The sequence below is a fragment of the Anolis carolinensis genome, chromosome 5, assembly GCF_035594765.1.
Source record: "Anolis carolinensis isolate JA03-04 chromosome 5, rAnoCar3.1.pri, whole genome shotgun sequence".
Lineage (NCBI taxonomy): Eukaryota > Metazoa > Chordata > Lepidosauria > Squamata > Dactyloidae > Anolis > Anolis carolinensis.
This window is the reverse complement of record NC_085845.1, coordinates 19,163,720-19,188,507: the sequence shown is the minus strand read 5'-3', so window position 1 is coordinate 19,188,507 and position 24,788 is coordinate 19,163,720. Positions and strand designations below refer to the sequence as shown.

General features: G+C 39.8%; 1 protein-coding gene across 3 annotated transcripts in view; it reads right to left on the bottom strand.

Annotated features, from left to right (window-relative positions):
• The window catches only part of mmrn1 (multimerin 1), a 99,479-nt gene that overhangs the window by 11,182 nt on the left and 63,509 nt on the right, over nucleotides 1-24,788 (bottom strand). For 2 of the 3 annotated variants that reach the window (XM_062981980.1, XM_008111048.3), the window contains exons 5-6: nucleotides 20,022-20,195; nucleotides 6,459-8,432 (exon numbers count right to left, since the gene is read on the bottom strand). In XM_062981980.1, coding sequence (XP_062838050.1) covers nucleotides 6,459-8,432; nucleotides 20,022-20,195 — 2,148 coding nt within the window. The remainder of the gene's footprint in view (nucleotides 1-6,458; nucleotides 8,433-20,021; nucleotides 20,196-24,788) is intronic. The other variant, XM_008111049.3, reaches the window with a different exon arrangement.

Genomic DNA, 24,788 nt, shown 5'->3' with positions numbered 1-24,788 from the left:
TCCCTCCATGCCAACCAAAACAGCCATTGGCACAACTCCACTGAAACTCTATCATAGAACAAGATCTTTTAGTCTGAGTATCCAAGCTGGCTGGGGAATTCTGGAAGGTGTAGATCAAAACAGTATTTTTTTTTTCAAATTCTGGTTCTGTTTTACACAAAGCTATCCTCTAGTTGAAGGACTGGCAATGGACAGATTTCAATCTAAAGGCCTCTTCGAAAGAGTTCTCCAAAGTAAGTCTATTCTAAAGTTTGTACATGCCACCCAAACTTTTCAAGAAGGAAAAAGGAAGCAATGTTCAGGCAAATGTTGTCATCCTAGAGAATATCGCAAACAACAAATCAGGGTGCTCACAATGCTCTATTCATCTGCATGAGCTCTGTATACAGAAACAGGATGAGAAGTTCAAATCACATGGAATGGACTTCTCACCCCAAATCTCCTTACACATACAATCCTAGGATGCACACATCCTAGGATTGAGCCTAACATAAATCAAGCTGGCAAACAGCAGGAGTGATGATGATGATCTTTGCCAATAGACTCCATGTGGTATGCAATTCAAATATTCTGCTTCCTCTGTTGACTCAACCACTTTTGGTAGCCTGAACCATTTCAACATAGTTGGGTTGCAACTATCATATCATGCTTCATATTTCTAAAATGTGTAGATGAGCATGGAAACTCAAAATTAGCATGTTCAGAGTCCTATGGGCTGTGATAGTGTATGATGGGAGGGGTGAGAACAATGGGCAGAAGCACTTCAAACTGCAATGTTGAAATCTATTAATATTAGTGCTGGAGCTATTGGAAGATTACTTTTTTGAGCTAAAATTCTAAGGGGAAGTATAGCAAGGAAATTCAATGATGTGTTATCCAAAAAACCCCACAACTTTTCCATGGTCTGCATATGAACTGTAAGCATCACTTGCTATGTCAGCTACATGCCTTCAAAAACAGTCTCAGCTAAGGATAGTGTGTCTGCTCTGAATGAATGCCTGGAAGAGATAATGGGCTGGATGAGAAAAAATAAATTGAAACTAAATCCAGACAAGACATGCCATCAAGAGTCCTCACCTAGGAATGTATGTCAACACTACTCTGAAAGACTGTGTTTGCAGCTGGGGGGGGGGGGGGGGGGGCTCCTGGATTTGTCTCTCCAAATGTCAGCCCAGGTAGATGTGACAATCAGAGGTGCTTACTACTAGCTTTGGCTGATAAACCAGCTGTGACCCTTCTTAAAATTTGAGGATCTAAAGATGGTGGTGCATGAAATGATAATCTCAAGGTTGCACTTCTGCAATGTGCTGTACATTGGCTTATCTCTGTACCAAGTTCAGACACTCCAATTAGTTCAAAACATGGCAGCCAGATTGGTTACAGGAATGTCTAGGAGTGAGCATATTAACACCCATATTAAAGTAACTCTACTGGCTGCCAATTCGTTTCCAGGCCAATTAAAAAATGTTGGTTTTGACCTTTAAATCCTTATATGGGCTGGGTCCAGGTTACCTACAGGATCGCCTATTATGCAATCTGCACTTTAGGACACTTAGGTCCTCTGGTGGGCGGTTACTCCAACCAGCCAGAATCCAAGTGGCAACGGTCACTCAGAGGACCTTTTCATCAACTACCCCGAGAAGACTGTGGAATGATCTGCTGGAAGAGATTCAACAACTAAACAAGGTGTCAGAATTTAAAATGCAATTGAAGACCTCTCTCTTCTGGCAGGCCTGCCCAGTCAACTTTCAATCATGAGTTTTGATTTACATTCTATTACCACCATATGTCAATTCTGTAGCTGCGTTTGATATACCGTATTTTTCGCTTTATAAGACGCACCTGATGATAAGATGCACCTAGTTTTCAGAGGAGGAAAATGGGGAAAAATAATTTGAAGAAGTCATTCTTGCAGTAGAGCTTCCCTTCGCGGGAGAAGCACTTCTCGGTGAGGTTGCACTTGCACTCGCAGCACTGGACGCACTTGATGTGCCAGGCCCGGTCGAGGACGTTGAGGAGGAAGCGGTCGAGGATGGGCCGCTTGCAGCCGGCGCAGTGCACCATCATCTTGGCCGTGCAGAGGGCGCCCACCTATTCCTCCTCCTCCTTCTCCTCACCGCCGCCGCCTGGGAGAGCAGGCTCCGGGCGGGCCTGACGGCGGGCACGGCGCCTCCTCCTCCTCCTCCTCCTCGGGCTCCTCTGGCCCTCCTGCCTTGTCCTTCTCCTCCTCCGGGCCGCTCTTTCGGGCCGCCCGGCGCGCCTTTCATGCTGGACCCATCGCCCCAGCTTTTGTGTCGCGTTTATAAGAAGCACTGACTTTTTCCCTCTATTTGGGGGGGGGGGGGGAGTGCATCTTATAAAGCAAAAAATACGGTATGTTTTCATGTGTGTGTTGTGTGTGTGTACCACATCAGGTGTCTGCCCTTAGCTTGATGTTCCATAGCCCAGCTCAGTGTGTTATAAACAAAGGATATTCACTGCCTCTGTCTCAATAGCCTGATTCAGAGCCAAAACAATAATGGTGAAAGATATTTTAGTCTGCCTGTGCTTCAAGGATGGCTGAACTTTGCATTTTTGTCCATAAAAGGACCTGAAGACTAAATGAGCTGAAGGGCATGTACTGTTCTCTCTCCCACTAACAAAAGCTCAGTTTTTGAATCCTTTTAGTACAGTGGGCAATAAGGAACTACTATAGCTGCTTCCTTTCCTCCTAGACAGAGAATATTGTATTCGTCTCTGGTGCTTTCCGCTATTCTAAATTACAAACAACAACAAAAACCCCTTTCATCTGTCTTCTGCCCTATTGCACTGAATATGCAAAGTTGAAGCATGGAGAGTCAAACTGAATTAGGATAATAATCAATCTTAGCAATTAAAACCCAAAGTGCAACCAACGTTCACCGAGGTGCTTTTGGCACTGAACAACAAAGCAACACTGAAAGGCTTGGTGCCTCAGATGCCACGTGTCAGAAATTATGTTTCAAGCTGCATGGGATTCCGTGGTCTTCACATCCCCCAGCTCAAAGCTCAGGCTGCAACTATGGAGGAGAGGGACCTAAATTATCTTCTTTCCCTTTTGCTTTCAAACATATTTATTACAGACTTGTCTTTCTGAGAGACAGATTGATATTGAAACTGGAAGCACATCTGGGAAAATTGACTAATTTAGATGTGAGAGTGGGTAATAATTAGCAGAGGTGATAATTCCAGGACAGCTCTTTTTTTGATAAGAATTTACTAAAACTAATATATTTTTTATACTTCAGACAAGAAAACACTTCAGGAAGTATTTTGCGTAAATATGGGAGAAAACAGACTTAGCAGATTGTCCCATCCCTATTAAGGGGGAGATAAAAGAAAAGTACCATGAACTTTGCTCTATAGTCAATGGGCAAGCAAAGTGGGGTTGTATGTTTGGTTTGGGGTTTGTTTGTTTTTTTTGGTTTGGTTTGGTTTGGGACATTTTTGGTCATCCATGAGACCTCTGAGCAATTTGAGAGGAAGTAAATTTGTCTCTGGACCTGCTACAATTTTCCATTTCTGTCCTGATCAGAGGAGTATTTCCCTCTTTTGAGGAGAGTATACTGGAAGTGGGTGGCAATATGACAGCAAAAATCTCTAGCACTGTGGCTTTGCAATGTGAGCACAAGGTCTCTGACATTAAAGTATGATGTTTGTGTTCCCTCACTACTTCGTGGTTCACTTTTCGCGGATTCTCTGTTTTGCGTTTTTTCAATAAACTCTAAAAGACTATTATAAATCATCAAAAAATACAATTTACAGCCTAAGTAAGGGAGGAAAGTGAAGCCAAATGAAGAGAAAAGGAGCCCAAGCGGCAACAAGAGGAGAAGGTGATTTATCAACACACGATTGGTTGATAAAGACTTAAAATAGCGTATAACTACTAAAATAATGTATAAATATTAAAATAAATATAGTGACCCTACTTCGCAGATTTTCACTTATTGTGGGTGGTCCTGGAACCTAACCCCAGCAATAAGTGAGGGAACACTCTATCTACTTTCCATTTCACTGTCTCCATTCAAGAGTTCCAACTCCACAGCAGAAAATCCTCATGGGATTTTTATAGATATCCCAAATTAGACAATCTAGCTATGCTGACTTGTTTAAAAGTCCCTGCCTAAATATCTTAATATGATCAGACACCAACTGATCTAAGTAGGGTCAGCCCTAGTCACTACTTAGATGAAAAATACCAGCCACTGTAAGCTACATTTCAGAGAAAGATACTGCCAAAGCCATCTCTGAGTCTTCTTTGCTTAAAGAATATTCAAAGGCAGTGGCAAGAGGTGGTTGGCATGTTCCCACCACAGATTCAATTGAAGAGTATTGTGTACATTTGAATCCACAGTGTGTTGAGCACATGGATCTTGAGCCTGTGAATATTATGTGTTTAATCTAGAGAGGCTCTTTGCCTGGACCAGGATGAAAGAGGTGGAAAGGGAGGAAGGTCAAGGCAACTGGCTGGTCCTTGTTGCTCTAGCAGCTGCTGCTCCACTCCACAGCTCCAACATGGCAGGGGAAACAGAGCTTGTTGAGGCAATGTCTTTGTCACTTGTTTTTAGCAGTGACTCACTGATAAGTCAACTCAGGTTTTTGGACTAATTTTTTTAGAACAAAATGTCTCAACCTTTAGTTAAGTACATATAGTAAATGTTGCTTGCAAAGCCACCCAGTAAATGAGGACCCTTTACTGAACTATAGTCAGTTTCACATGGAGAATCGAATCTAGTCTGTCAAAAGGCCAAGGCACTTTATCCAATAGAGCTGCTGACTTCTGCAGTTTTGCTGCTGCACGAAGGATGCTTTCAGGGGTTTAAGGGAGAACGAATAAGCAGCCATTTATGAAATAAAGTGGAAATATTATTGAAGCCTGAATCCACTTTAAACTTCTTGCGTGCTTGATTATCAGATGAACTGCAAGCACTTGACTTTAGGCATGCCTCAAGCGTGTGCACTGAGCTGGAAGGAATGGAAATAAAGAGGGAAAAAAGATGATGGGGGACATAAAAGAATGAAAATGCCTTTGCTGTTCACCAATTTACCTTATTGTGCACCAAACAATGTTGTTTCGTCAAAGCCATTTATTTAAAAAACATAATTTTAAATAGGATTTCAAACTGCCAGTTCAATATAACAGTGTCAGTTTGGTTTGGATTGACCACAGTCCCACTTTTCCCAGTTCTTGTCATAAATATGGGACATGAGTGCCAATCTTATGATTATTCACTATAACAATCTGATTTAACAATCTCACAGCCCAATGAAATAGTGAACGAAGGGTGAATTAACTCAGCCATCTCCAGATTCCTCAGACTCTCTGCTCCCTTCATGCTGTAGGTTTGTATTTTTCCTGTTGCAGATTCATATTAATTGCATAAAACCCTGATTATACTAGTTGGGTTACCAACTTCCCTAGTCAAAATTCAACAGACTACCCAGGAAAGATGCTCACTACCAAGGATTCCTTGGGCTAGTTTTGCTAGGTATTTGAAACTGACCTTATTTACATATGAAGCATCAGATCTGCCACTGGTGGCATCATTCCCAAAAGTACTGGTTCAACCCCATAGGTTACACATATATTGCTGGTTGCATCATATATATTGGCTGGGATTTTTGTCCATATTTCTTTTTCTTAGTGAAGGAAATGCCCTCAAGAATATAGGCAGTCCTTTTCCATAGCAATTGCCATCAAAGCGTTCTCCTCTTGAACCTCCAGGTGCTACAGCTCCTATTATCTCTTGCAAATACAGGATGATGGAAGTTGCAGTCCCAAAGTGCTGGAACACAGCCATTTGCACACCAATAGCCATCCTTTCCAACCATAGCCCTCCCTCCGGATGCTGCTAGACTGCAACACACATCATCCAGCATTTGCAATCCAGGTGCGTAACAGGTGTGCAAACTCACCTGGATGAACTTCACCATTATAACATGCATTCCCTCCCGTATTATGAACTGCAAGTCCCATTATCCCCTCCGTTCCATTCCATTCAATTGCCCACATGGTTCTCTGTGTTCGAACCAAGCAGCCTCCTCTTGGGAAAATATTTGGACAAGCTTTCTGACCCAAGCAGCAAAATAATAGCCTTTCTTGAAGGCTTTACTAGGTATGTTCCTACTTTACATTTTTATTACTCCTTTGGTTTAAGTCAGACCAAGGTGACTAAAAAGCCCCCTTTCAACAAGACCCGAAGGCAAGATCATTTGGTATCCAATTCACAGTAGTGTCAAAGACCTGAACAAAAAATAGGTATCAACTTTTTGACTTGCATTCAGCATCTCTCTTTCTTTCCTGAGTAAAGAAAAAGCATGTAAAGAAAAGGGCATTCGGATTTATTACATCGTGGCATTATAGACCAGACACCCCAGAACCATGTTAATGATAAATTTCAGGCACTATCGCTAGCAGTAGAAATATTAAAATGCATTACCTGTTTCTAGAGTATTATCTGTGTTTCTCTGACTCCGTCCAGCTTGGTTTGCAGTAGTGTTCACTGGCATCTTTTTTGCTGGTGGTGGTTTCTTAGAAACTGCAGGAACTGCCTTCAGACGTTTGGTAATTCTGTCTGCTACATCAGCTAGGGACCTGTCTACATACCAAGTCAGATTGGACAGGATCACTCCAGCTTTGACCTCCAGCATAGATTCAGTAAGTTCTTCTATGCCTTTCTGAAACAGCAAAGTATCTGGATGAGCAAGTTTCATCATTCTGGGAATGCTGGCATTCAAGGCTTGAATGCTTCCAGAGACATCCTTACACAAGCCCCAAGCTTCATAGGCAGTCTTATTTAACAGAGGCATGCTCAGAGACAACCGTATGGATTTGGCTTCAAGTGCCCTGATTCTTGAACTCAACATCTGAAGCTGTCCTGAGACTACTTTCTCATTTTCTGTTGCAGCAGCTTTGACATTTCTTACCGAGACACAATTGTTTGCCAAAAACTTGTTTATTTTTGCCTCCACTACCTGCAGGCGAACTTCGTAATCCTTGTGTTCCTGCATGGGATGCACTTGTTTCTCATCAAGGTGCCCTATTTCTTGTTGATGCCCTTGCAAAGTTAATGATATTTTGCTTTGATCATGGTGAGCTGGGCTGGCATGAGGAATGATGTTTTCATCAGGTGAAGCCTCTGAAGGGTTTCTAATTATTTTTGAAGTAAAGTCAGGTTTGTGGTTTCCATTGATTAGTATCTGAAGGGATTCATTCATCTGTCGGAATTGAGGTACCAATGCTGATACACTTTCCACTGTCTCAACCCAACTGCAGCAGGCTTCTGTCTCATTTCTAAAAGTACTCAGTGTTTCTTTTAGGACATAGTTATCCCGGATTGAATCAATGGCATCATTTATTACCATCAACGTTTTATTTATGCCATCCTCAACTAAAACGAAACATTCATTAATTTGTCTTTCCGAGATTTCATTGTGAGCCTGAGCATCAGTTTTAAACTGCTTCTGATTTTTAGTGAGTTCTTGAATGGTCGAATTTAGTCCTGTCACAATACTAGTTATGTTTTCCAGCTTTCTTTTTATAGCTTCTGTTTCAATCTGCTGCTCATCCTCTGAGTTAGAGCTGAAAGGAACCCCCTGCTCAATCAAAGGTTGGAGAATCTCCATATCATAACAGAGGTCATTAATTTGTTCATTCATTTTGTCAATTTTCTCATCCAAGAGAAACACGAGATTCTCCAGTGTTTTATTTAAAAAATGCATATTCTCTTCCGTGCCCTTCAGTTGCATTTCAAAATCCCTCCTGCATTTGGACAACATACCATTGCATTCCTTTTCCAATGTGTCTTTCTGAATCTCTAATGTTACTGTGAGGTTGCTAATTTTGCTGTCTTGGACTCTGAGGTCATCATGCAGCTGTAGAACCATCAGACTCTGCTTTTTCACTTTCTCATGTAAACTGATCATGTAATCTGTGAGGTTATCACTCACTGATTTACCTGCTGTGGGGATGTTTTGGTCTGACCTCTGTTCAGCTGATAAGAGTTGTTCATGCACTTCTTTCATTTGAGTTAGACTTTTGTTCAGAGATTCATAATAAAGATTGCTCTTTGAACTTTGATGCTCCAAGGCGACTTCCATAGACCTCTGCTTTTCCTGCAAGACTTTGATTGGCTTGTCACATGTAAAGCTGATGTCTTGTTCAATATGTAGGATCTCACTCCTTATCTCTTGGATTTCTACCCTCGTAGGCCTATGTGCTATGTCTGTGACAATTTTCTGCTGAGAAACATTCAAACTCTTGATCAGCTCTTTAGTGTTTTCAATATCGTCAGACAGACCAGAAACAATCTTGAAAATCTGGGCCACTGTTTCTTGCATGTCATTTTGATGGAATTTAAACTGTTCTTTTACAATTTCTTGGACTAGTTCAGTAATGCTTTTGGATTTGAGACCTGAAAGGGAAAAGACACAGATGCCCCATAAATAAAAACAGAGTAAAAAATACTAATTAACCCCAACACAACAAACATCTTAATATATATATAATAGTGACAGAGATATTTGGTTTTTCTATCTAGATCCCATTCTTTAGGCCTTACTTAGAGAAAAGAAGATCATATTGCAATCACATTCCTTATATCTCTTGGATTGTAGATTATTGCCTTTGCTAAACCTCGGGAGAATTATATATTTGAATAGCACTTTTGCTAGTTGCTCTCATCCTTTTAATCAGTTTTACTGTCCTTAGGGAGGACTCATAATGTGCTGCTTCTTGCAGTTATAGACAACTATGACAAGGTGAAATGTAACCACGGTTTCTAGCATATCAGACCAAAGGTATAAAGGACCTCTCACTCTATCAGATATATAGTTGAATTTCTTTGAAAATGATGGACTGCCAAAAGGCAATAAAGGTACTGAAAATATTTTAATTATCATGTAATTAGCATGAGAGGGACACCAGATTTTTTTTCATAGTGAAAAGGTAAAACAGAACTTCATTGTCTAGTGTGAGAGATCTTTTTGAAAAAAACTGGAGAGTAGAAATCAATGAAATCCCACAGTGATGTTTTGGACTAGTTTTTTACCCCATAATCCACCACAGGATGTGCTAAACCCCAAAATTCAGGGAAGGATTCCAAACTGGAAGTTGCTAGAACATTCACTTTTAGAAGGGGCTTGCTCTTTCTATTGATGGACAATTACATCTTTTTTGGGAGGAGACAAGGACATTGGAGAGATCTGGGGAGGGGTCCTTGGTTGGAGAAAATGATCATGCAATCCATGGCTGCACTTTACCTGCCCCTATTGAGATCTTCCATATTAGATATGTGCACATACACTCACATGCAGAATGGAGTTTTGTTCACTATGTATTCACCAAATAAATGTTTCCAAAACCTGACTGTTCATCTAGATGTCAGTATTTGTGTTTTTTCTAACTTTGCAATGCAAATTTACAAAGAATTGAATACCTTTCTAATAGGTAAAAACAAACAGGTTTGGAGCCAGTTGAAGACAGCTATATTCTCCATCCTTACAATACCCTCTATCTTTCCACAGGAAAAAAACAATGAACCAACAGAAGGAAGAACTAATCCCAACCTTTTATCAACCAACACCATCTATTCTGAAGAGATATAAAAATCAAATTAAAACGCATTAGTAATGAGCTATATTTCAACATAGAACTCGTTGAAAATATCATAGCATTTTCAATTTAGATTTTCTATACTGAAATAGGCAACTTAACTAAATCTATCTCGAGTACTATAGCATATGAATGTTAGTTAAACTGCAGGTAAAGACAAAATAAGCATTGTAAGCTCTTTCCTTTCTTTCGACTTTCATTCACATCCTATGTAAAACCTCCTTCCATTGTAACAGCACAATAGGGAATTAGTGTGCGCAATATGGAGGTATAATTTGGATGAATTGGCTTTAATTAAAGAAGGCACCTGAGTTCAATCTATTATGCTGCATCTTTAATATTGATCATTATGGATTAAAGCGACTATATACAGGAATGACAGTTTTATATTGACCTGTCATGTGAAAGAGAAAATATGAAACAATATAACCTCCATATAGACATTAATAATTATGAACATCCACACTCACTTCAAGAGACCATATTAAACAGAAATTTAAATTTTAATTAGGATGAGAATAATGCAAAGAAACTTCAATCTATTCTTAAAGAAAAAGAAGGATGGAGAAAGAAGAGAATGTTGAAATAAAAATTGCATGTGTACAAAGCCTTGTCTTATGGGGGTCAATTAAAGAATTCCCTCATCTCTTGCCAAATCCTAAACCAAGGCTAATTGGCTAAAGAAACTTAGACAATCACTAATTGTTTAATGCAGTAAAGGCCACCCTGAAGGAAAATGAAATAATCACCTTCATAGATTAGGTGCCTGAGAGGCTCCAGAAAGCCCATGGATGAGAAGTATGGCATTAAAATCCATAAAGTGATCCTTGTTTACTTATCCTGCTTTTCTTTAAAAAGTATGCAATGTTCAGGCACCCATCGTAACACCTTTGGCCTAAATCCCCTCATTCCAAAAAGATTAACCCAGATACAAGTGCAGCAAATATTTCAGTTGGCAAGCAGGACAAAGAGCACAAAAGAAAGCATAAACTAGGGAAATGTCTGGCACAGAAGCTTTGCAACCTTTGAAGTTCTTTTAAGCACTTCTGATTCTTATACAGTAGCTACCTCTAAGGTAGGCTGATGTTATGGCCCACTTGTTACAAAAAAAAGGTTGTGGAGAAAAACAACTTGTCGAGCGCCACCAGAGGCGGTCCAACCATAAGGCGAAATAGGCATTTGCCTGTGGCGCCATCGTCCCGGGGCCACCATCGTCCTGGGAGGAGGGCACCACTCTCCACCTCCTTCTCTTTCGGGCCTTCCAGCGGCCGCGCTGGGCCTTCCGGCCAGCGCAGACCCACCTTCGCACCACGCAAGCCCACCTTTGGGGCCTTCAGAGATTGTGAGGTCTGTAGGAACTTGGAAGCTAGGTATGTGGGGTTTATATATCTGTAGAAGGTCCAGGGTGGGAGAAAGAACTTTTCTTTGAAGCAGGTGTGAATGTTGTAATTAATCACCTTGATTAGCATTTAATGGCCCTGTGGCTTCAAGGCCTGGCTTCTTCTTGCCTGGGAGAATCTTTTTTTGGGAGGAGTTAGCTGTCCCTGATTGTTTACTGTCTGGATTTCTTCTGTTTTCAGAGTGTTGTTCTTTATTTATTGTCCTGATTTTAGAGGGTTTTTTTTTAATACTGAGGGCTATTTGGGTTATCTAAGTCCACACTGCCCTATATCCCTGTTCAATGTTTAGTGCTAAATTTGCAAATATAGTAATTCCTACATAACATTACCATGTATTGAACTGCTTTTTCTATTGATTTGTTGTAAAACATGATGTTTTGGTGCTTAATTTTTAAAATCATAATGTAATTTGATATTTTATAGGCTTTTCCTTTATACTTCCTTATTATCCAACATTTTCGCTTATCCAACGCTTTTATTTTTCAGTGATTGGTTTGGGGGGGCGCCAAAATTCTGTTCGCCTACACTTGAAAAATACCTAGGGCCGGCTCTGAGCGCCACTTAAAGTGGAGTTTGTCACAGAGAACAAATTTGAAATTAGATTTTCGCAAGTCAGGCTTGACCTAAGAACGGCAAGGAGAAAGACAGTGTATCATCCCCATTCAATGTACAAAAATTGGCTAGTTTGACTAATGGTCTCCACCATACCAAAGACAATAGGTAGTTTAGGAATTCTAGGACAGGCTAATAAATGCAGCCCAGTCTTCCCATAAACAACACATTGAAGGAAGCAGTAGAAAGAACTCAGTGGCTTTTGCCAATGCCTTCTCCTCAACATCTTCTACCTAAGACAGTTGCCTCCTGATAATCGGACAGCCTCCTTCCACCTCATACTTTTCATCACACATCATTACTTCTGATTCAGGATAGATAAACCTGGAAATAAGCTTAAACTATTTCCAAAAATATCAGAAAGAATCTTCACATAGGAGCCCCTGATGGTGCAGTGGATTAAACCGCTGATCTGCTGAACTTGCTGATCAAAAGGTCGGCGGTTCAAATCTGGGGAGCAAGATGAGCTCCCACTGTTAGCCCCAGCTTGAAAACATGCAAATATGAGTAGATCAACATTTCTCATTTTCTCTCCCATCATTAACCCCACAACTCAGCATCTACTTACCAGGGCAAACACACTGGCAGTAACCTATAGTAAAAAAAGACAGGGAGGAATGTATGTTTTCTTTTGTACATTGTATGCTACATGGGTAGTTCCAGAAAATTAATAGGCCATTCAACTGTTTAGGTGCTCAGAAGAGAAAGGAAAATCCTAAACTGCACAACACATAAGAATCTTTGCAAGGCCAGCAGTTCTTTCATTGCAAACATATTCTTCAAGAAGCCAAATAGCTAACTGTAAGATCACCTGATGCCCAATTTAAAAATCAAAATCAGAAACAAAAGATGCTGAGATGCCATTCTCTCTACAAAAACAAGATCAGGAGTGGCACAGACTTCTGATATCAAAAAACTAGAATAATGCTAAAAAAAAAACACTAAACCAACCATCACGCCAAAATACAATCTGAAAAAAGATCCATGTAGAATGTTTAAAAATGTAAAAATAGATTTGCACTATTAAGTCTAACTGACCAGGAGCCAGAAATACTCTGGACTAAAGCAGGGGACGTGGTCAGGGAGGAATGCAGAAAAATATTGTTTGTAGCTAAAAGTAGAGAGAAGTTTGAATAGATGACAGATGAAACTCTTCAAGGTCACACAAGAAGCAAAAGATGACATGAATAGGGTCAAAACCCACATGTTTAGTGGCTTGTGCTCAGGGACAAAGAGAACTCTGATAATTACCGAGAAACAAAAGATGACAAGAAAAAGGGAAGAAAATAGACCTCTTTCATAAGATCTGAGAAATCAAAGGGAAACTTAAACCAAGACTGGGCATGCTCTACCACTAGCAGGAAAACAGGTTATATGACCATGTAGAAATAAAAATACGATGGAAACAATACAAGGATCTATTATATAAAAGAAGGGAGAAGATGACAAATTCACTCAATGAAGAATCATTTGAAAATGAACCTCCAATTTTAGAAAGAAAAGTGGAAGATGTAGTCAAAGCTCTTTGAGGAAATAAATCACAGAATGGATGGCTTACTAATACAGTAGCTTCGAGCTACAAACAGAATCTACTCTAGGTCGAACCACAATCTGTCAACAAATATGGGAAACAAAAGAATGGCCCACAGACTGGAAACATTCAAAATACATTCCAATCTTCAAGAAAGGGGGCACCAGGGATTGCAGTACCCTCAGGATCATTGCATCAATTTCCCATGCATGCAAAGTAATGCTCAATATTCTACAACAAAGACTTTTTATCATATAGAGCAAGAAAAAACAGATGTCCAACTTAATTTGGGGGTGGGGGGAGGCTCTAGCTATCATATTGCAAACGTATGAAAGAATTTCAGAAGAAACTGAATTTTCCACACTTGCCTTTTGGTGTGAAAAAGCAGCTAGTCAAAATGAGACTTTTTAAGAAAATCGAAAAGAAAAAGACTTCCATCTGGTAAGAAAAGTTCCCACATCTAATAAACAAATTCAGTATGCTTCATCTGTTGGTGAAATGAGCAGGGCTTTGGTGGTTTAACCAGGAAGCTTTCACACTGAATAGTATAAGAAGAAATAAATGTAGAAGGAGACTGTGCAAAGATGCCATTTTTTTCAAACAAAGATCACTTGGCTGTGCACTTATTCATTTAAAAGATACTATGGATCATAGATGCTTTCATTTTCTTCTCTTTTAAAAATTAAGAAAAAATTCTTTAGCTTTCCAAAAATAAATGTAAATAAATGTTTTATCCTATGTACACTGACCTAGGATTTACTTCAGAGTAAATAAATTATGGGATCATTCCCCCTCCTCCCCATGAAAACTAAGATAAACCTTACACGTCTCCTTTATTCAGTGGTGATCCACCAATCATGTTGCTCAGCTATGCATCTTCATTGAGTTGAATGGAGTAATGTCATGGCTAGACAGTCATCCTTTAAACCTCCCTCCCGCAAACAATGTTTGCAGAACATTGACTTTTAATACAGGGTGGGGAGAGAAGAGGGATGAGGCGAGTTCAGAGGTCCTGTTAGGCTATGCAAAGGTCATCTGAAAAGAGGGTGGAAGGTTTGCTTACGCAATACAAATGCAGCAAGCATGACAGATCCAGTGGGAGGATGGATGACATAAATCTAATATAGACAAAAAGCAGGAAGCAGAGGGGCAGTACAAGCAATCAGCAGCCAAGTAAGACATCAAGACCTGGTTGTACTTGGCTTAGGCCGGCTTTCCAAGCAGTTGCATATACAAAATTGCTGGGTCCTGTTTAAGCCACATGATTTGAAACAGGAAGGAGTTTGCCCAGGAAATGAATCTGGAAATAATACATAAGGAATAAGACAATCAAAGGGGGGAAATGTAGACAAAATAAGATAGATGCCCGCAGTTGAGAAAGTATGTTTTGGGTTATAGTACTCATCTCTAGCCATAAATCATGCTGGTTGTGAACAATGGGATCTGAAACTATAGAATCATAAAATCATAGAGTTGGAAGAGACCTCGTGGGCCATCCAGTCCAACCTCCTGCCAAGAAGTAGGAAATTTTCATTCAAACCAAAATATCTAGATTGTCTGCCCCTGTCATGCACATTTCCATTGTGCATTGTGATAAGCTTTGTGCTAGTAATTAATAAAAATATCTTCCCTCTGTGCTTTAGTCTTACCCTACAGCTTGTTTTAAAAGCTGGCATTCTTATTTCTCCTTCTACTCCCTTTCATAAGATTTTATTCTGCAGCAATATTACAGTAACTTCCCAGGGCCCCCAGAGAAAAAATATATATAAAATACTGGATTAAAGTGGGAGGAGGAAATAGAAGACAGGTACATGAAAGTAGAAATAATCTTCCTTCAGGGGAATAAGCAAGCTGGACAGAAATGGATGTTGAGTTGGGAATCATTCTTGTTTTGATAGACGAGTTCTTTGCCCTGCTGTCAGAACAATGCAGAAGAAATTGTGCCCAGACAGACACTCCAGAGAATGAAATGTTCTCTCCAAGTTCTTATGAGAAAACTCAGATACAAGGCAGAAAGAGCGGATCAAGTCGTCAGCATAACACTTCTTCAGTGGCCAGTGTCACCTCACAAGCCGGAATCGTACAACACACTCTTATGGAAGGGTCAAGTCCTGTTCAGTCTGCAGTCTTGTGATGAAACGCTAATGAAAGAAGCAAAGAGTAGCACTTTCATAAGACAATATGGTCAGAGGGATAATCCAATTTGTAAACAACTAACATAAATTAAAGAGAAATCTGACAGAGAGTGAGTGGATTTGAGCTTTGTCTAAGACACATCTGATGTTGCATGGGAGGAAAATTCAATTTAAAGAATCAAAACAAAACTGTCTTCAAGAGGTCAATTTTATAAATGCAGCCTACTCACAGGAGAGAGGCAATACTTTACCCCCCTCCACCTGCTCAATCTTGCTTTGTCTTTCTCCTGCAATCCACCCTTGTGCTCATTCAATATTTTTCTCATTTGGAAGAATATGGGGGCCCTGCAGTGGGACCAGAACACGGGGCTGCCTAATAGCCCTCTGGAGAAATAAATATCCTTGCCTGCCTACAGCTTTGTCTCTGATGGTTATGAAAAATTAGGGAAGGTAATTAAGGAAAGCTACCACCTAATGAAGCTGCCTAAATACCCACAAGGCACCAGATCTCATCATGGATCTGATCATGGAAGCACAGCAGAGGAAGCCCTGGTTGGTACTTAGATGGGTGGCCACCACTTAATCCCAGGTGCTGCAGGCTATATTTCAGTGGCAAAACCACCTCTGAGTATTCCTTGTATAAGAAAACCCAATTAAATTCAAAGGTTGCCACAAGTCGACAGGCAACTTGAAGGCACATATGCAGACCACCTAATGAATAAACACATTCCTGCAGGGGCATTTTAATTAACTAAAATTAATTAATCTCTTTTAAAAGCAAAACAACCTTTTAGTATCTTTTCAGATGTCTAAATTTCACAGATTTGGAACTATGGCAGAGACAAACACACATCTAGATATAAATCCACATACATAAAATGGCTGTGTGTGCATGTACGGAATGAATTCCTTGGTGATTGACATTTTTTCCATTTTACTTGCTCCTGTATTTTAATTATGCAGAGGTTGAGAAGGAGAAAGGAAAGCAGGATATAGATTATTAATCAATTAAATCAGTCTACTGCTTTAACATTTCCAAATTTCAGTAAGGTCTGTGTTTATCCCCTAGTTATGCTAGCCATGATTGTAGAGCCTGACAAATGCAGATGACTGAACTACAACTCCCAGAATATCTGAGGAGTAGTTCAAAACTAATTCTACCAAGGCCTAACTATAGTGCAATGCTGCATTGTTCCCACCAAATTTTCATGGAACCCCAGCTGGAGAGATGAAAGCGGAAAGATCAGAAATATCTTCATCAGTTTCTTGTCTGCCAGATACTTCTGGGAGTCTATATTTTGGGCACAACTATCTATATTTTTCAAAACAGAATTATCACAGGGACAAAAAGTTAGGTGAAATCTTCTGAACATCGTCATAGGCTATCACTTGCAGCTGAGTTTGATTGCCTTCCAAGTGTAGGGTCTTGGCAGTGGGCCCGTAGGTGACTGCATGTTCTTTCACAGTGAGGACATAAATTTCCAGATGGAAGGTGGTTCTGACAAGGTTTCTCTTGACACATCTTCCTCTTGACAAATTTTTCCCTTTCCTCCTCCATTCGTGCCTCTTCAAATTCCACAGCACTGTTGGTAATAGCTGACCTCCAGTTAAAACGCTTAAGGGCTAGAGATTCCGGGTTCTTGTTATCTATGCCACAGTTTTTAAGGTTAGCTTTAAACCCATCTTTAAATTTCTTTTCCTGTCCACTAACCTTTCGGCTTTTGTTCTTAAGTTGAGAGTATAGTAACTGCTTTGAGAGATGGTGATCAGGCATTCGGACAATGTGGCCAGTCCAGAGAAATTGGTGGTGGAGGATCATCGCTTCAATGCTGGTGGTCTTTGCTTCTTCCAGAATACTGACATTTGTCCACCAGTCTTCCCAGGAGAGGTGCCTATACAGGTCTTTCCTTCATGTTTCATATGCATTTAAACATTTACTTTAATTTTCAAACTATTTTTATAAACACAGAGAAAAAAATGGATTAAATTTCACACGATCATGGCTATTTTCTTTTCTGTATTGGCATCTGATCTGTGACTTAATCCAAACTACAAGTACAGAGGTAGGGAATAACATTGTCCAAAAATGGTTCTATCCAAGCACATTCTATACAAATGTGCAAGGAAGAGATTAACTTAGAGAGAATACAGAAATGGATGGAAAGGTAGCAGTCAGGAAATGGAGAATGTTCCAAGACGTATTGAATGTACAGCTGAGGGTAAAGAGTGCCTCATAGCAATAAAATGTACTGGTTGTTGGAGGAAGGGGGGATGGACAGAATGGATGGAAAAGAAAGTATAAATATGATTGCAATCAAAACTAAGCTTTTTTACAGCCTCTTCACATGGGCTACCGAAATCACCACACATCATAGCAATCTGGCAACTGACATTATTTATTTATTTATTTACTACATTTATATCCCACCCTTCTCACCCCAAAGGGGACTCAAATTATATGTACATACAAAATTATATTATTAGCATAGCACAATATTAGCATTATATATTACAATATTGTACTATACCACTATACTGTAATATTAGTAATGTAACATGTAATATATAATATGTAATTAATATTATTTTATTGTATTATTATTAGTATTATATTGTATTACATTACAATATTATCAATATTATATGCACATACAATATTATATATAAGGTAAAGGTTTCCCCTGATGTTAAGTCCAGTCATGTCTGACTCTGGGGGTTGGTGCTCATCTCCATTTCTAAGCCGAAGAGCCGACATTGTCCATAGACACCTCCAAGGTCATGTGGCCAGCATGACTGCATGGAGCGCAGTTTCCTTCCCACCGGAGTGGTACCTATTGATCTACTCACATTGGCAAGTTTTCGAACTGCTAGGTTGGCAGGATCTGGAGCTAAGAGTGGCTGCTCACACCACTCCCGGGGTTTGAACCTGGGACCTTTTGGTCTCCAGCTCAGTGCTTTAACCCACTTCGCCACCGGGGCTCCTACAATATATATATATATATATATATATATATATATATATATATATATAGAGCATAATAGCTATACACACACACACATGCATAGCATGTTATTGAGGGGAAGGGCCTCCAACTGATGGCACAGGAGATAAGATGGAACTGTCTTCCTAGCTCCTCCTCTTTGCTCTCATTCCTCATCACTCTCTTTATGTGGAACTTGTCAGCCCACACCCCACATCGACCGGTTTACCAGGAAACTGATCCCACGAGAGGAGTATAGCTTCCTGTGCAACACGGGAAGCCTCCTATGTTGCTGCTGTGGCAGGATACATTGGCTCCATACTAGTTGACCCATTGAATCCTGCCAGAAGTTCCTCTGCATTGTGAGATGGGAGCCGGTGGGCTCCATGGGTCAACTAGGGCTGAACCAAAGTATTCCCGCCAAAATAAGCCCTGTCTGATGAGGTTACAAGAACAGCATGTAGAACTTTAAAAGTCCAGAGGCAAACCCAGAATGATTCAAATGGAAATATCCTCTAATGGCTTTTACAAGTTCAAACATATTATGTTTCTATCCTTTGTGTTACAATTTTATTTGTCCAAGTGGAGGAAGGATGTCTTGACTCCTCATCAGGAAAAGAGTCAAAACTTGATTATACTGTATTGGCAAAGGCTTTCACAACCAGAATCATGGAAATGTTGTTTGGTTTCTGGGATGCATTGCCATGTTCTAGCAGCATTTTCTCCTGATGTTTCACCTGCATCTGTGGCTGGCATCTTCAGATGATCTTGCCTATACTGTTTTAGATATTCACTGCAATCCAATTGCCAGTCCAACATGTCTACTCTAACTGGGACTAATAACCTTTATATTTGCAGTTTACTTCATTTTTTGTTTTAATGTTCTTTGTTACCCTTTATCACATATACAACTGTTACTATTGGGTAATACATTCTTTTCAAGATTGAACTAGCAACTGGATTGCAGAATTTTCTGAGAACCACAGTTGATCTCAATGCAAACTGAGATGTATTCAGAGAAGGGCAACCAAGATGTAAAAAGCCTGGAAACCAAGACCTATGAGGAATGGCTTATAGAGCTGGGTATGCTTAGATTGGAAAACAGTAAACCGAAAGGTGTTAACAATAGGTCTTTTAAAATATCTGAAGGGGTATCACATGAAAGATGGAGCAAGCTGGTTTTTCGCTGCTGCAGACACAACACAAGCTGGTGTATTCAAATTATAAGAATAGAAATTCAATCCAAAATAGATTAGAGATAACATTTTGACTGCAAGAGTTGATCAACAGTGGAATGGATTCCATAGGAAGCTAGTGGACTCTCCTCCTTTGGAAGTCTTTAAACAGAAATTGGATGGCCACATCTCAAGAGTGCTTTAGATGTGTATTCTTGCATGGCATGGGGTTGGAGAAGATGTCCCTAACTTTATGACCTAGAACTGAACACTGGCAATCTACATCGGACAAAAACATGCAACCCACAGAGGTGCAACTTAAGCATGCAAAAGATATCAACAGGATTTTGGACTCTATTATTGGTTTTCTTTATATAAAAAAAACAGAAATGCAAAGTATAGATCTTTTACAGAATGTGTAATAATGGAACAGGACAGTCTAAATCCTTTTCTAATGGATTCTCTGGTTTTCTATTCTCTCGTGTGGTGTTTTTTGCTTTTTTCCCCGCTGGCACTTTTAACTGGGTGAGTGATTGCATTAATTTCTTTCTTTTACCTTTCAGAAAAGCCTGGAAGTCTCTGCCCTTATCTTCATTGATTTTGCCTTCCAGAGAGGAGAGTGTCTTGCTCACATCGCTCATGACGACCGAAATGTTGTCAACCTTCTTCTGTAGTAAAGTCAGTTTCATCTCCTGGCTGCTAATCTGTTCATTCATTTTTTGTGCAACTGCTAAGCAAGGAGAAAAAAGTGGGAAACAAAAGAAGAAAGAGATTGAATTAAACCACAATGTGAAAAGCAGAAAGTGCCAAAACAACATCTATGAAAAACTGCCAGAAGTGGAGTGAAAACTTTCTGCATGAATAAGAATAGGCTATTTTGATTTTTGTCATGTATCTTGAGTTATGAGTGACATTCATACAGGAACAGCAGCAAATAATTGCTGAATAATCCATATTCATTATGGAGTAGTTATAATTCCAGGATAGTATATTGAATAGTTATCAGAGATTTAATGAGCATAAGTAGAGTCTTCTCCTATCATGCTGGTTTCATGTGCAGCATTCAGTTTTACTGCTCAAATAAATTAATTATACTCCCACAGATTGATTTTAACAATTGGTTTAGCTGCTATTCTGCAAACAGGTGTAGTTCATGCAAAAGTTAAGTTATATCTCAATGCTGACAAGCACAAAAAGAGATCAATTGTTCTCCCTTAGAGATATGTAGCCCACCTAAATGAACTGTATCTAATTTTGCTCAGAATTCCTCATGTGGTTTTTTTTACAAGCAAGAATCTCAGAGGCTGCCTCAAATTCTGCTTCAGAAGAAATTCAGCAACATCAACTCTCTGTGCCCACTGCAAGGAGGATTTCTTGCCTAGCTCCAAATTCGCAATAGGATGTACAATTTAATAAAACTGCCAAACATCACAATTACCTAGTTCAGATTGGGAATTTGCCTAGGGTCTAGTTTCCTGCTGATAAACAAGTGAGGGAATGTTAAAAATGACAAGATCCAATTAACTCAGGGGTGTGTCACCTGATTTTTTTGGATGGCATCTCCCCAGGTAGCTGAGTTATAGCTCAAAACATCTGGAAGGCACCAGATTGTGAATCCTAACATTATTAGAACACTCTAAGAAAAAAAAGAATGCCATTCTTTTGCACAAGCATTTTCCAATAATGCTCATAACCACTGACCTAATTTCGAAATTTGCTTGGGGAAGTTCATCTGTTGCAAACCAGGAGCACTTCACCCACAGCATTACTTCAGCAGTACCCTATTCTAGCTTCTTCCAACCTCCTTCTGTTCTCCAGATGTTTTAAATTACTATTTCCCCTCCTCCTATCATCATTAATAACTGTCAATGCTGCCTATAGTTTATAGGATTTGTAATGAAAAATATCAATGAATCACCAGGTTAGTCTATTTTATGCTGTTGTACTTGAACATGTTGCCTACAAGTGTTGCAAATCTCATCCTGATAGCTGTAAAAATGACAGAGAAATGTGCCCCGAAAGTTTTCCCATTGCTGCTAATGGAACAAATCTTACTAAAGCAAAAATGCAACTTCGGAATTCAGATTACAATTCGAAATGCCCCCCCCCCCCCGGGGAATCTTCCTGAAACAAAACTGGGGGGGAGGGGGGGTTATGAATTTTGAAACGAAATCCAAAATTGATTTCTGCTGTTTTGCGCACCTCTAGCAAGTGTACTCTCTGGGCTTCTGAACAAATTTTGCTGAGATTCCATGATAGAGTTGTCTTTGTGTTGCTAAAAGTAAAAAATGTAGCCCCTTTCCTCAAAAAATGCCATTACCCTTCTGAAAGCCATGTGTTACTTTCTCTAATTCATTGGATGATACACATGGACACAAACTGTCTAATTCATCTCCAAACGTTCTTTAGGGTGAGATTTATTAGCTGGTATTTCAATTCAATGTTGCCTGCCTTTTGAAACCCCCCTTGTACAAGAAACATGTCTTGCTCAAGGATCAATGAGCATAATCTGCAGCATTTCACAGATGAAGATAAGGACACTTGTGTGAATTTGTAAGACAAGTGGCTGAGTGGCATGATGGTGAGATCCAAAGAGTGTACTCAAGCACAAAAATTATTAATAAGAAAAAACACAAAAGAGTAGTATTTTATGTAGAGAAACTGCTAGATGTATGTATCAACTTAAGGGGAAAAAATAAAGTCCCTAAATCAGTAAATATAACATTGGTGATATAGTAGAATTATAAATATTATACCATACATTAATGAAAAAAATCCAATTGCTTTCTATCAGGCTTACAAACACTGTACAAGTTCTTTGTTCCCACCCACCCCATCTGCTCGACACACCTTAAATATCAGATTCATATTGCAGCTTCCTCATAAAGCTCATGGGGTTACCTTGACATAATCACAGCTTCTCAGTCTAACCTACTTTACAGGATTGTTAGGATAAAAATGGAGGTGGGTGAAAATGATGTACAACACATTCAGTCAGGCCTGTAGCGAGGGGGCGGTTTTAGGGGTTCAAATCCCCCCCCCCGAAATTTTTCAGGTTATAAAAAAAACCTGGTTTACTCATGAATTTTAACTGGTTAGCCAAATCCCCATGCTAAGTCTATGAGACACAAAACATTAAGAGCCCCTCCAGGCACTATCTCAAGCAGATATTGACAGGTTTGTAGCGGGGAGGGGTGTGTGCTAGGGGTGAAACCCCTCCAACCCCCCCCCCCCCGAATTTTTTTTCTGGCTACGGCCCTGCATTCAGTTAAAGGAGATAAATGGAGCAGATATATATTGGGGGGGTTGGGGGGTGTGGTTATCATGAAGAATTTCATGCAATTCCAGTTACTTTTGAGGAACCTATACAGTTTATAATCTTGTAGACATTTTTATTGGAAGAGAGAGTCAATGTGGTGTTGTAGTATGAATTCTGGAGAGCAAGTTTTGAATCCCTGCTCAGCAATGGAAACCCATTCGGTGACCCTGGGCAAGTCACAACTTCTCAGCTTCAGCAATGAAAAACCTCTTCTGAACAGATCTTGCCAAGAAATCCCTGCGATAGGTACATCTTAGCACCATCATAAGGCACACAACAACAAACCATACTGAACCCAGAGGGGCATGCAAATGAACTATTTGCTCTGTAGAAAGCAGGCTTTAATATCCCCTCTCTCACACACACTCAACACATATTCTTCTCACAGACAACTTCCTCTCCTCTTTAATACAAATACACCCAAGCACGCATTTTCTTTTTCAGTTCAAGGGCACATTTTCTTGTTCAGTTTTCATAGTCACGCACATGGATAAACAAACACTCTCTCCCTCCAAGTTTTCTTAAAATACACAGGAGCTGGAAGAAAATCTTTGAACTGCTGCTGCCACTCTTTCATTGCCTGTCCTTTCATTATTCCCCCAATAAGGCAGCAGGAAATAGAAGGATGGTAACCTGGGATACTGCCACAGTTTGCAGGACTATTAAGCCTTATGAGTGAATAGTTAAAATGTTCATTATTAGTAGTTGTCCTCATGCCCTCCAACTGTCCCAATTTGGCACAAACAGTCCTGATTGCTACTCTGTTGTTCCACTTTTCCAGCTGCTTTTGAAATGTTTCAATTTCTCCTTTTGTGCTCAACTCACTTCATTTGCTGCAAACTATAACAATAATGATAATAATGATAATTTTATTTCTTACTCATCTCTCTTGTGGCTCAAGGAGGGTTAAAGAATAATTGAAACACATAAACATTGTAAAAATACCACAAATACACATATTAAAATGCATTTCGATAAAATACATGTTAAAATATACAAAATGGAGATTAAATAAAGGGCATGAATTTAAAATTCATGCTTAAAACTGGTTGGGTAGGCCTGCTAGAAGAGATAGGTCTTCAATGGGTTTTAAAATTCCAACAACTCATTTAGCCGTCAGAGCTCTTCTGGCAGGTCGTTCCACAGACTTGGTGCAGCCGATGAAAAGGTACTGTGGGTGACAGTTGTCAATCGAGTTCTGGCTGATTGGAGTAACTGCCCCCCAGAGGACCTCAGTGTTCGGGGCACATTGTACAGGAGAAAGCAATCCTGTAGGTAACCTGGATCCAAACCATATAAGGCTTTAAATGTCAAAATCAACACCTTGTACTTTGCCCAGAAACTAATCGGCAGCCAGTGGAGTGACTTTAGGATAGGTGTGATATGCTCACTCCTAGATGTTCCTGAAAAGAATCCACTGTGAGTAATATCAGGCATGAATAATAGTTTCACACACACCAGTGGTGATCCATGTCACAGATTATTTCAGAGACTATTTTTGCCTTCACCCAAGGCTAAGAGTGTGTGACTTAACCCAGGTTACTCACTGGGTTTCCACAGCTGAGTGGGGATGTCAAATCTTGGTCTCCAGAGCTGTAGTACAACACACAGACCACTCCACATTCAGGCTATTTTAATGACTCAATGTATTTCAAAATACATTTTCATGTGCTACTACCTGCTTCTAAACTAGGGAGCTATAATCCATGAAAGCTCGTGTTAAAATAAATTGGCTGGTCTTAAAGACTGCATTAGCTCTGTATATTACTCTCCTGAGTTTTGTTGTTCCTTAGGAGGCCACTGCCTTCAATACAATTCTTTCCACCTTCCCTCCTCTTGAATTCCTCTATCTAACACTGCGCTGCTCTAGACCAATATCCTGCTTTGCCCCTTAACCTTTCTGAGCAGGCCCCACAAAGGAAACAAGATTGCAAGATACTCCCATGCTTCATCACATCACGTTGGATGGCCGGGGGGATTTATTTTGTTCTGGTTTTAATAAAT